The sequence below is a fragment of the Carlito syrichta genome, unplaced genomic scaffold (genome assembly GCF_000164805.1).
Source record: "Carlito syrichta isolate Samal-C Ts95f unplaced genomic scaffold, Tarsius_syrichta-2.0.1 Scaffold303991, whole genome shotgun sequence".
Taxonomy (NCBI): Eukaryota; Metazoa; Chordata; class Mammalia; order Primates; family Tarsiidae; genus Carlito; species Carlito syrichta.
Window position 1 is genome coordinate 488020 of NW_007248087.1, and position 13254 is coordinate 501273.

The window sequence follows — 13254 nt, forward strand, 5'->3', positions numbered from 1 at the left end:
TGCCCAGGCGGGTCTCGAACCCGCAGGCTCAGGCAGTCTACTCACCTCAGCCTCCCAAGGGCACGGGATTACAGGCTGAGCCACCGAGCCCGGCTGAAGCTTTTTTTTTTAAAGTTAAAAAAAAAGATGGCTACAGATTGTGTAGGTGACTTACTTAAATCTCTGAGGTCGCTCAACCCTGGGTGGGTTCTGATGCCGAGTGGCTGGGACCCGGGGCTGGTGGTGGGGCTGGGAGCCGCGTCCGCAGAGACATCCCCCACCCCCCTTGTCCCATCAAAATAGGGCTCTGGAACATGAAACAGTTACTCTTTTGGGAATCTCTGGTCGGGGGCGGGGGGTTCCCTCTGAAGTGATTTTTCGAGAACCCTTCCAGCTCTCATGAGAAATGGAAGACCTAGATTTTAGGCCTCTTGTCATGGGCCAGAAATTAGGGAGAGTGGGTTAAGGGAGTTAACGGCCTTTGGGCCTCAGTGTCGGACGGGGAACGCGGGACCCAGCCAGCTCTCTGGTGGGCTCGGGGTGCCCTGGGAAGGGAAGCCGGAGGCGGGGAGTCCGCCCTGGGAGGCAGCTGCAGCCTCCCTCACCGCACAGCAGAGAAGGAGATGCCGGCCGGCCTGGCGGCCGTTCTCCGCCCGGTATTCAGGGGCTGCACCTGGGACGCGCATCGGGCGCGGGCTTGGCGGCCAGCACGGTCACGGGTGTGGAGGTGGGCCGGCCCGGCGCTCCAGCCCGACGGCGTCGCCCGCTGTGGGCCGATGGCCACGCATCCTGCTGGGAAAAGCAGCAGGGCTGTGGCGGCCAGGGGCGACGAGGGCGCTCGTCCCGGTCGGAAGCTCGTGCCACGGAAACGCTGACTGAGCTGGTTTATGAATCAACCTGTTTTTCTAAGGAACTCCAGACTCGAGAGGCGACGCGGTCACCCCTGCCGCCGCCGGGCGCCTGCCGCTCGGGGAGGGGGGGCAGGGCTGGTTCTAGGCCTGATGCCGGTCGGGGCTCCGAGCCGTGGAGACCAAACCGCTTCCCACACAGCAAGGGGGGCGCCTGGGGGTGCCTGGGGCTGCCAGGGAGCCCCGAGCCTCCTGTCCCCCCCCTTCGTCTGTCCCCAGTTCAGGGCTTCAGGAAGTCGAGGCAGGAGGATTATCCAGGAGATTGAGACCGGCCTGCACAATATAGTGAGACCTCGTGTCTACAAAAAATAAAAACAAAAAAATTACCCAAGCGAGGTGGCACACACCTGTAGTCCCAGCGACTCAGGAGGCTGTGGCAGAAGGATTGTTTGAGCCCAGGAGGTTGAGGAGGTGCTGAGCCGTGATCGTGCCACCACACTCCAGCCTGGGCAACAGAGGGAGACCCAACTCTAAATGGATAAATAAATCCATAAATACATTTGTTTTGAGCCAGGCTTGGTGGCTCAGCCTGTAATCCTGCGCCTTTGGGAGGCTGAGGTGAGTGGATTGCCTGAGCCCGCGGGTTCGAGACCCGCCTGGGCAGCGAGACCTCATCTCTACAATAAATCAAAAATCAGCCCGGCGTGGTAGCACATGCCTGTAATTCCGGCTACTTGGGAGGCTGAGGTGAAAGGCTTGCCGGAGCCCAGCCGGTGCAGGCAATCGCAAAAAAAAATAAAAAAATAAAAAAAATAATTTGTCTTCTGAGTCAGAGTCTCACTCTGTCGCCCAGGCTGGAGTGCAGGGCCACGCTCCTGGCCACCACAGCCTCGACCTGCTGGGCTCAGGTGATCCTTCCACCTCAGCCTTCCAAGTGGCTGGAAGTAGAGGCACGCACACCACGCCTGGCCACTTTTTTGATTTGTTGGAGAGACGAGGTCTCACCAAGTTGTCCGGGCTGGTCTCGAACCTGTGGACTCAGGCAGTCCTCTCACCTCGGCCTCCCAAGGTGCTGGGGTGACAGGCATGAGTCACTGCACCCGGCCCATAAAATTTTTAAGAAGGAAAACCACGCAGCCAGGAACAGGCCGCTTCATCTGGTACCCCGGCCACACACCCCTTATTTGTTTACCCAGCTTCATTGTTGTGAGGTGTGAGTTCACACTGCTGTGTGCCGACCTCCAGGGCGTGTTCCTCTTGCAAAACCCACGCTCCATGCCCGTGAACCAGCTGCCACCCCGCTCCCAGCCCCGATGCCCACCTTCCCGCTCTCTGCTCTTGTGCGTCTTGCCCCATGCCTCAGGAAGCAGCACCAGGCAGCGTTTGCCTTTCCACGACTGGCCTCTTTCCTGGGCGCCATCCCCAGGACTTGCCCACACTGGAGCTGGAGTCCACCCTCCCTCTTCCGAAGGGTGGGCACCGTCTGTGTTTTCTCTGGCCCCCCGGGGAGGTGTGGATTGTTGCCCCTGTGGGCCACGCCCCTAACTTTAACCCTTCCCCTGGCTTCCTGTGCACCTGGGGCAAAGGCGCCCCACCCCCAGCTTGACCTCTTGACCTTGTGACCCAGGACACCTCCGGGCCTGGCCTCTCCCTCCCTCTCTCTCCAGTCCCACCCCCGCCAACGGCTGCCCACGCCCAGGACGCCCCGGCCACACTGGACCCTCCAGGCCTCCTCTCCCCATCAGGAAGGCCGCGCCCTCCGGCCAGGCCCCAGACCGGCCATCTTTGCGGGCCGCACCCCTCCTTCCTCCGCCCAGAGCAGCCCTCCTGGCCTCCCCCTCCCGCTTGCACCCTCCCGTGTGAGGTACCCGGGTTTCCCTACCAGGGTCCTGGGCCGTGTTTAGGGCAGAGGCTGTTTGGCCGACCGGCAGCGGTGTCTGCGTGGCTGGTGTGGCAAAGCGGTCAAACGCATCATCCTCACACTTCCTGGCCCCCCAGTCTGTCCCCCCCGTCTCGACGTCCGTGTCCCAGGTTGAACCGGGCACTTCTTTCCTGTGGAAGCCTGATGGGACACAGTCAAGGTCAGCCGTGGTCGGCCTAGGCGTCCGATGGCCAGCCTGAGGACTTACCTGCCATCCATGGCACTGGGGAAGGGATGCCCACTTCCGAAACAGCCGCTGTGGGTTCGGTCTCTGGAACCGTGGGCTTCTTTGGGAAGCTGGGTCTGCGGGGGCCAGAGGGGACTTTCCACACCCCCGATGAGGACAAGGGTTCCCCCAGCTCTCAGGAAAAGAGGCACACCCATCCCCAGGAAGGGAGGTGTGCGGGTTGCAGCCTCCTCCTTGGAGGGCTTCTGGCAGGTGAAACCACAGACCGGTGGGCTGTCGGCCCAAGCACCTGGCCTCCATGGGTCCACGGTCTCGGGGCAGGAAGAAGCAGCATTCTTTCCTCTGCCTCTCTGGGGTGGAGCCATCTTTTTGCTGAGAATACCGTGTTTCTAAAGTTGGCCAACGATGAAACAAGGGAGAGAAAGGGGTGCGGGCAGCAGAGTGGGCAGCGCCAAGCCCCCTCCACTCAGACCTCGTTCTGGGTTTGACTGGACAAAAGCCAGGCTCTCGGATGCCCATAACTCGTTTCTGTGGGGACAACGTGCCCGTTGAGTGGTGCAGTGTGCAACCTGCGGAGCTGTCCATGGCCGCCTGGGGAGGCTGGAAGGACCCCTCTGTGGCTGTCTTTGGGGACAGCGGCCCTCCCCCTTCCTTACATGCTCAGGGCATGGGGTGCATGCTGGGGCAGGCCTGGAGCGCAAGACCCCGTGTGTCAGCTTGCTCGGATGTGCTGAGCCTCTGCCTTATCCCGAGCTGTTCTTTACACGTCAGTGTTTCCAGGAAGCAGAGTGACACTGGACTTGGCTGGGCGCGCATGGACGGGCTCCCTGGGAGGCTGTCCTGCAGTGTGAGACCACCACATGCGAGCGTAGCCTGGCTGTCTGTGCTGGAGGGTTTAAGGATGGCCAAAAGGGCCGTTTCAGGAAAGAGTCTCCCAGCAAGTGGGAGGGAATGACAGACCGTGTCCTGCCTGGGAAAGCCGCCACCCTGAGGCCGACGGCGCACGGCCACCCTGGCCCAGGCTTTGAGTGCACACCGGCCAGCCGAGCGTTGTCCAGAAAGGAAGCGGCAGCAGTGTGGCCTACACCTGGCTGCTGAGAAAGGGTGCTCTGGCGGAAGGCTTCTTATCTTTCCCGAGCTCTGGGGTGGGGCCAGGGACACAAAGCCTAACCCACCCCCCACATACACCTCCATCGGCGGTATGTGTGAGCGAGAAATGTCCCCAGGAGTGGTGCGGTTGAAAGTCCTCACTGTGAGCTCAGTCCTGGATGCAGATTCTGAATCCTGCGAGACCCTGAGCAACTTACTTAACCTCTCTGAGCTCCCCTGTCCTCACCTGTAAAATGAGGATAAGGATCCCCCTGGGAGGAGCACAGTGAAGTTTGGTTTTCCATGAACACAGCACCCCTGCAAGGCCCATCCCACGCCGGCGCTCGGGAAAGGGTGGCTCTTCCTTGTCATCTGGACAGCAGTGGGCTGCCCCCGAAAGGGGGCGAAGTCAGCACACCCTGGCTCGGGTCGGGATGTGCAGAAACCCCCCAGAAGGACGAAGTGGCTCTCGGACTGCAGCAGGCCAGTGCAGCCTGGCTCTCCGTGCTGGAGGGTTTAAGGACGGACATTTGCCACAGGGAGATCTGGTCACTGTGGGAGCCCAGCCTGAGGTCAGCGAGGGAGGCCGCGAGAGGGTCACGTGGTGGGGTCCCCGCACAGGGTGACCCCCTCGGGGATGGAGCCCTGAAACATGACCCCCCCGATTCTGATTCTGTGTCCATCAGGCCCCCCTAATTCATCCCACTCCAGAAAGCCTGCCTGGGAGATCCTGCCCGGCGCCGACGGCTACGTCTGCTGGCCTTGGATGTGCTGAGCTGAGACCTTCACACGTGGCTTCTGTGTTGGGCCACACCCGCCTCCTGACTGAGCCGGTGTTCCCAGAGTGTGTCTGTGCTGTGCGGTCCGGGTGCCCAGGGCGGTGGGGCTCTGGGTGGCACCTGTCGGGAGCGGCCGGCATTCTCCAGCCAGCACCGCATGGGGCCTTGCAGCCAGGGCCCGTTCCGGGGGAGATGAGATGAGAAGCGTCCTCGTGGGAAGGTGCCGCTGCTCGTGGGCGTCCCCGTGGCTTCGCGTGTCCAGATTGCCCTTTTCGCTTTGCTTCTGAGATGGCAACGAGGAAGGGGACGCGGGTCTCAGTGCCGCCAGCCCCTTGCAGCATCTGCGCTTGCTGGGCTGAGCCGTCCGTGGTGGGCCCGGGCATGGCTTGCAGCCCTGCTTTCTGGGAAGTCTGGAGTGGGAGAGACAGGGGCAGGGGCTTGGCCAGGCGTCTTCCAGAATGGCGCCGCCACCCTGCCCGGTGTAGGCTGGGTGGGCGGTGTCTGCTGTCCCACGAACGCCAGTCGGTCGCCCGTCGCATTGGACTGTCCACGGCTGCTGAATCAAGCAGGCTCTGGAGCAGGAGATTCCAGGGGCTCCTCTCCTTGAAGACCGAGCACGTGGTGGGCTTGCCGCTGTAGCAGAGGGGGGTTGCGTGTCCTGGTTGCAGCCGCTATGGATTCATTTTTGAAAATCTTTGTAAAGGTTTTTCACTTTTGTCCTCCGGAACCTCTTTCCATGGCTTGAAGGACTCACGCTTCGCGGCTGTTAGTTTCCTTGACCTCAGTTCGTGTGTTTGTTGCAAGAACACTCCAGGGATCTTTAAAATGGCTCAGACAGAAACGTGTGGGTAGTTGTGAAGCCATTTTCAAGGCTCACGAAAGGGCACAGCGTGCTGTTCGGTGACTCACGTATGACCAGTGTCTCTGTTCTTTTTCTTTTTTTTGAAACAAGGTCTCATCAGTGATCATAGCTCACTGCAGCCTTGGACTCCCTGGCGCAAGTGATTCTCCCACCTCAACCTCCTGAGCAGCTGGGACTACAGGCTCGCACCACCACGCCCAGCTCATGTTTGTGCTTTTTTGTGTAGAGCCAGGGTCTCGCTACTGCTGCCCAGGCTGGTCTCAAACTCCTGGCCTCGAGCAATCCTCCCGCCGAGGCCTCCCAAAGCGTTGGGGTGACGGACGTGAGCTGGGCGTCTCTTGAACGGAGAGCAGGGGCTCGTTGCGTGTGAACGGAGTGTGGTCTCTGTGACGACTTGTAGCGTAGCGCCAGGGTCTGGCACCCCTCCCCCACCCCCTGCAGCTCAACACAGATGTGGACTGTGGGCTCTTGGGTTCCTCTTGAGACCGGGGGACTCTCCCCATGGCCTCCCCGGCAGCCTTCACTCCGCTACTGTGTCTCACCCTCTCTGGCCACTGCCGGGCGGCGGGATCAGCATCACAGCCCCAGCTGGCCTGGTGAAGACGGGTGGGCCACGAGTTGCCCCAGCGGCCCTCCGCTGGGCCGGAAAGCAGCCCTGGGCCACCTCCCTAGAGCCTGTGAACGCAGCGCCGTACACGGCCGCAGGGCCCCCTGCAGGTGTGAGCCGGCTCTTGAGACGGGGAGGCCATTCAGGGCCTCTGGGTGGGTCCAGTGCCATCACAAGGGTTCGCGCGAGAAGGACACGGAGACTCGGAGTCAGAGGGGGATGCGGGACACCGCCGAGGACGGGAAGAAGGGAGACGGCGCACCCCGGCCGTGAAGATGAGGACGGCCCCGGGCCGAGGCACGCGGGCAGCCTCTGGGAGCTTGAGGAGGCAGGGAGGCTGGTTCTCCTCTCCAGCCTTCAGGAGGAACGCAGGCCTGCCTGCAACACCTCGAGTCTAGCTTGGGGTAACTGAGAGGGTGCATTTGTGAGATGACACACGCGTGCTGCCTTGAGCACCCAAGGCGTCTGGCAGCTTATTATGTTGCAACAGCCAGAGTGAACGCACGCAGCGCCACTTCTCCGGGCGGCCTTGAGTCCACGTCGGCCTGTTCGCTAAGATCCGGCGTCTCACTTTCTTTTGAGTCTTCTGTGGCACAGAGATGTACGGATGAAGCGAAGCACAAGCCCAGTCCCGGCCCCACTCCCAGCAGGGCCAGCCCGGCGACGTGCCAGGATGGTGAATGTGGGTCCCTGGGTCAACACCACGGCCGGTCCAGGAACACGGGAGTGAGGCCTTGACCTCTTCCTGAGCCACCATGTGCCCAGCCCTCCATCCGAGTCCACACACGTCCTCGCTGTCAGCTCAGAGCCCTCCGGATACCTTCTCCGCCTTTGTAGCTGAAGCCAGTTTCCTCTGAAGCTTATTCAGATCTGCTGGGGTTTTTTTAAATTCCAGCAAGGGCTAGGGCGAGCACAAGACGTGGTAAACACATCCACGGATGGACCTATTTTTAGGGCGCCCCGTGTTGCCGAGAGCAGCAGCCATCCCAGCAGCTGGCCCTGGGGTCCGCGGAGGATGTCAGCTGCCCCCTTCCCCCGTGCCCGCTGGCCGGGACGCTGCTGCTGGAAGCTTCTCTGTGGTTCTTTACTTCCTGTCCTCTGCGGGGCTTCCTGTCTTGCCGAGGGAGGGCGGACACATGCGCTGTGTCCAGAAGCTCCTGCTGGAAAGTTTCGGGCTGACCTGGAGACGTTCAGTGGCCAGCCCCCGTGGTTTTATGTGTCCATACTGCCCTTTTCGCTTTGTTTCTGAAACAGCAACAAGGAAGGGGACCCGGGTCTCAGTGCCGCCAGCCGCTTGCCGGCATCCAGCGGTCTGTGAGACTATCTGGGGAGGGGACAGACGTCATGAGGCAGAGACCAGGAGGGGGAGCTGACCTTTGGCCTTTCCCGACCTCATGCCTCTGTCTTGAGGACACAGAGGCGCAGGTCGTCCACAGAGCATCTGTGATCCCTGTGTGCCCGGTGGGCAGTGCCAGGCTCGAGGACTAACGTGTGGGGTGGCGGTGAGGCGCCAGCACCCCAGATGGTGCGCAGACAAGGGGGCTTGGCGTGTGCTCGTCCCAGTCTGTGACAAGAGTCGTGTTGCTGGGAGGATGAAAGCGTGACTGGAGTCCCGCTCCGTACCGGTGTGACCCTGGACAGCCCCCTGGAGCACTTCTGTCTGGTAAATGGGTGATTGTAGTGCGGTGCCCCAGGGGTGCCATGAGGCTTGGGCAAGCGACAGGTGCAGGGCGCTGACACTGCGCCCGGCCCACTGCAAGTGGGGCACACGCGGCCCCTTTCCATGGCCCCAAACACAGTTCTGTGGCGTCTGAGTAGCTCCAGGAGGTTCCACCGTGTGGCTGTGCTTTGTGGTTCACTGAGCCACAAGGTAACTCCTGTTACTCCTTGTAACAGGAGTCGGGTGTCCAGGGCGTCCAGGATTTTGCTGTCGTAAACAGCCGTTTGACAACTCCCCTCGTGGGTCAGGATTGCTCTCGTGCGGGATCAAATGCTCAGGTTCTAGGATTGGAATTGCTGGGTCACAGGGGGTGTCTATTGTCAAGGCTTTTCTTGAGAGACGCTACCAAGCGTTCCTCCAGAAAGTTCTAGTCTCCACTCCTACCAGCGAGCGAGTGTGCCAGTTGCCTGTGTGGTCAGGTTAGTAACTTTTCATCCAAGGAAGGCCCAGAAAAAGCAGAGGATATTTCCCCAGGGCTAAAGCATTCCTCATCCTGGCGAATAAGCCATGAACTTAAACTTGGAGCCTGGAGGCTGGCAGAGCGTGTGAGGACATCGCCCTCTGCTGGCCGGCCCTGGCGGGGCGGTGTGGCCTGGTAGGCGGCCATGCGGAGACGGTGGCCGTGGCCCTGCTGCTGGGGTGCAGAGGTCAGGAGCCAAAGGGCAGCGTTTAAAAGACTTCCGGCCACGTACGCGGTCAGACGTGGGCGACACTGAGTCCTTGCTGAAGCTCTTTTACAGCAGTGGTTCTCCACGGGGGTGACTTTGCCCCCCAGGGAACACTTGGGGGACTGGCTGGAGATATTTTGCAGGTGTCGCAGATCTGGGGCTGGGGGTGCAGGGAGGCTGTGCTTGGCTCCCAGTGAGTGCAGGCCACGGCTGCTGCTGAACATCTCACAGTGCCCAGGACAGCCAGCGACTAAACTTACCTGCCCGGGACGTCGGTGATGTTTTAGTGGAAGAATTGCCCCGAGAAGGCTATTTGCTTCAGATGAAAATAAAACCCTGAAACATTTGTACGTCATGTAGGTCGTGACGCTGGCGACGATCTGGTTGCAGAAACCTGTTGGTTTTGCCAGAGAAAATGGGAAACAGGTGAAACAAAGAGTAACAGGCGTTTTTAGGAAAGAGAGTAGAGGAGGTGCAGCCTGAAATCACGGTGCCGGCACCCTAAGAGAGAGGGTGTTCTATTAACTGGATGTGGTGAGACCCACTGCACACGCCTGCAGCTGTCTTGAAAGTCTTGTCTGTGCTTTCGAAAACAGGGCTTTCGGTGACACTTTCCCCCGTCCGCAAGCACCAGTGTTTTCATAACATTTATCGTCGCTCCTGCCATGCCCAGTGTGGAGTTACCGTCTGCGGTGGCGGCCTGCGCCCATGCGCCCCAGGAAACGCTGACCCAAGCGTTGTTTCGGAGACGGGGAGGGAAGAGGACTTCAGAAATAGTCCTGGGGAAGGGCGTGCCTGGAGGGAAAAGAGCGGCAGGCATTTCGGGGAAGGCAGCTGTGCTGCGGCTTCGTCCACATTTGCTGGGTCCCCCGTGTCACCCAGACCCGCCTGTCAGATGTTCTGCTGTCTCATCTTGCCGTAGCTTCGCTGTCCTCCGAATTGCTTGTGTTCTGGAATGTGTGTCTTAAGGTAATTAGCTGAAGTGGCTGCCTCAGCTGCTCTCAGTTATGTGAAGAGAAATTATTTTGCTACAAGTGGGGAAGAAACTATAGCTTTGTCTTAAACACCAAGTCCTACTTCATTAGAAGTGTTTTTCAAACTATAGATCATGATCCATTCATGGGTTGTAAGGCCGATTTCTACATCACGATCAGTACTACCAAAAACACCAGATAGACTAGGAACTATCAAAGGTATTGTGTATAGTATGAGTAAGCTTCATTTTGGTAACATACAAATACACAGTGGCTCACGCCTGTCATTCCAGCACTTTGGGAGGCTGAGGTGGGAGGATTGCTGGAGCCAGGAGTTTGATACCTGCCCGGGCAACGTAGCAAGACCTTGTCTCTACAAAAACAAAAATAGCCGGGCATGGTGACGCGTGCCTGTAGTCCCAGCTACTCAAGAGGCTGAGGCAGGAGCATCACCTGAGCCCAGCAGGTCAAGGCTGCGGTGAGCTGTGATTGTGCTACTGTTTTGCAGCCTGGGCGACAGAGTGAGACCCCGACTCAAAAACAACAGCAACAACAAATATGTCAAATATGTCACCATGCGTGGATACATTTGTGTGTGCATGCATGCCCACGCACGAGTGGTGAACGGGTTGGGAAGGCAGAGGTCCCGGCTTTCCAGTGTGCTGGGGTGGACCTCCGGTGTCGGTGCTCGCGCCTGCCCTCCGGCCCTCATCTGTGCCCTGTCTCACCCTCTTCCCCAGGCGGCACCCGGGAGATCGGCTCCGCCCTCACCAGAATGTGCATGCGGCACCGAAGCATAGAGGCCAAGCTGCGGCAGTTCTCCAGGTGAGTCGGGGAGGCGGGTACGCGCGGCTTAACCCCCACACCGTTGCTTTCTGACTCCGCTCACTCACTGATGAGTCCTGTCGGGCATCGGCTGCCTCCAGGCATGGTGGGGCACTGGGTCTTCCGGGTCCTCCCGTCCCGGAGCCCATGCCCCCTTCAAGCCCCCTCTGCGCTCTGTGGGCCTCTCCCCGCCGTCCATCCGCGAGTGGCACCTCTTCACACTGCCTGTTCCGCTTCAGGTGGCCGTTGAGGTGTTTTGACAACCACGTGGGAATCCTGACAACAGACCGTACCTTTAATTTCTCCTTTCTCCTTTTCTTTCCCGTTTGGCAAAAGTGCTTTGATTGATTGTCTGATCAACCCACTTCAAGAGCAGATGGAAGAGTGGAAAAAAGTCGCCAGCCAGCTGGATAAAGACCACGCAAAAGGTGCCGGGAAAGCTGTGGGATGTGTCATCGTGTTTGGGCGGGCTGGGGGTCATGTGGCTGCAGCCTGGCACCTCTGCGGGCCTCGTTGGCGTCACCAAGGTGGCCTGCCTGTCCCATGCTTCCGTGTTGGGGGATGAGGAGGACAGAGTGACCCCACTGCAGGACTGGGCGCTGCTCTTTGGTGTGAACCGTCGCCCGGCAGCGGCCGGCCGGCTCGCTCCATGGCATTCACTGTGCTCAGCCGAGTTGGAAGTGAACCATCATGGCAGCTTAGACGCCAGACATTCATCCCCAGGGCGTTTCAGCACATTTGGAAGAACAGACTTTTAGCGGCGCAGATGCTTGCCGGGTCTAGGGACCCTAGGTCGCCTGCGTGGAGCTGGCCAGTTGTTGCGCTTGGTCTTGGGCAGCTGGGAGACACTCTGTGGGCTGGTTGAGCGAGTGCCGGGCCTGAGGAGGGACTGGGTATAATCTGGGGAGGAAGCAGCCCTGATGCTCCGGAGTGAGTGTTGGTGTTCCACTGCACGGACCAGCGAGACTGTCCTGCAGAGTTCTGCCCCCTGTTCTGGCCATTCTGGGGTGGTTTCTGTGAGTGGTGCTGGGAGTGGCCACAGAAGTGGGAGTGTGGTGTCTTCTGATACAAGAATAGGTGAGCCCTGTTACAAAGCAAAGGAAAAGAAAGACTATGAAAGCTGGGCGCGGTGGCTCATGCTGGTCATCCCAGCACTTTGGGAGGCTGAGGCTGGAAGATTGCTTGAGTCCAGGAGTTGGAGACCAGCCTGGGAAATATAGTGAGACCTCGTCTCTACAAAAAATTAAAGAGTTAGGCGCAGTGAGCTGTGATGGTGCCACTGCCCTCCAGCCTGGGCGACAGAGTGGAACTCCAACTCCAAAAGAAAAAAAAGGCCAGGCACAGTGGCTCATGCCTATAATCCCAACTTTGAGAGAGTGAGGTAAGAGGATTGCCTGAGCCCAAGGGTTCAAGACCAGCCTGGGCAACTTGGCGAGACCTCGTCTCTACAATAAATCAAAAAAAGTCAGGCATGGTGGTACATGCCTGTAGTCCCAGCTACTTGGAAGGTGGAGGCGGAACGATCGCCTGAGCCCAGCAGGTCGAGGCTGCAGTGGCCATGAGTGTGCCACTGCACTCCAGCCCGGGTGACAGAGTGAGATACTCCAACTTTAAAAAGAGAGAGAGAGAAAAGAAAAAAAAAAGAGTGCTGTGCCCGGCATGGGGGTGTGGTGGGGGCCGCGGGTCCTCAGGGAGCATCCACCCTTCCAGTACACAAAGCCTCCTTGACAGCAAAGGACAACCCCTACCCCAAGTGCACGTGCCCCTGGTGTCACAGCCAGAGACTAAGATGGAGCCTGAGCCCTGATGTGAATTTAGACCCACCAGCAGGCCCTGCTCGCCTGCCGTGTGGCCTCACCCGAGACAGCAGCCAGGAGACCGTGAAGGGATGGAGCCCGCCGCAGCCTTTGGGACCAGGCGCTTCCTCGCCTTTTCAATCCAGCCGTGGCTCAGTGAGCGGGTGCCACGCGGCAGCCAAACACCACCCGCCGTGCTAGCACCTGATGGTGCTCAGAGGCCACCTAAACACGGCCGCTTCCCTTGAGGAGCAGAGGAGAGAGGGCAGGGGAACCCAGGTGTGGCACCGGAGGGACGCAGAGCACCCCAGAAGGTGGTGGGGGCAGAGCCCAGGCTGGCCAAGGAGTCAGACACAGGAGCTGTTTGGCAGTCCTCGTGGCTGGACACGGCCTCCTGACACTGCACCTGGGCAGTGCGAGCTGTCCCGGGGGAGGGAAGCCCACACGGAGTGGCTGGGAAGGCGGGCGCCTCCGGCCAGGAACAGGGAGCCCGCGGCAGGCCGCATCCACCCTGCAAAGGCTTTGAGTGCCAGTCCCGGGGAGTCTGGGACTCGGGGAGGGCGTGGCCGGGACACGGCGTGTGCCTTTGAGCAGGGAAGGGCCGTGGACAGAGCTGTGCGTTAGGAGAACCGTTCTGGCGGAGACCTGTCTGTGCCTTGGACAGATGTGTCCCGTCCCCATGTGCCATGCCCCGCTCTGGGGACAGGGAGGTCGAGACAGCTGCAGCCTCGAGCTCATGGCTCCAGAGGGTGGGGGTGCCGGCGGTGTGGCGGGGGTGGGAGGCCACAGCTGAGGACCCCACAGCCTGAGTGAGCGGGAGGGAGAGAAAGCACACAGGCAGAGCCGAGGGGGAGGACAGAGGGAGGAAGCCCTGGCTGGAAAACCGTTCGGCAGGGGACGCACGAGTGATCGCAAGCTTGTCGATGAAAGATGCCACGCTCAGCCGGGCTCGGTGGCTCAGCCCGTCATCCCGCGCCTTTGGGAGGCTGAGGTGAGTGG

The 13254-nt window shown here is 60.1% G+C and overlaps 1 protein-coding gene across 1 annotated transcript in view; it reads left to right on the forward strand.

Moving 5' to 3' along the window:
- Positions 1 to 13254, forward strand: part of MTSS1 (MTSS1, I-BAR domain containing) — a 131092-nt gene that overhangs the window by 80469 nt on the left and 37369 nt on the right. Inside the window, exons 3-4 of the mRNA XM_021713028.1 lie at positions 10375 to 10459; positions 10796 to 10887. Coding sequence (XP_021568703.1) covers positions 10375 to 10459; positions 10796 to 10887 — 177 coding nt within the window. The remainder of the gene's footprint in view (positions 1 to 10374; positions 10460 to 10795; positions 10888 to 13254) is intronic.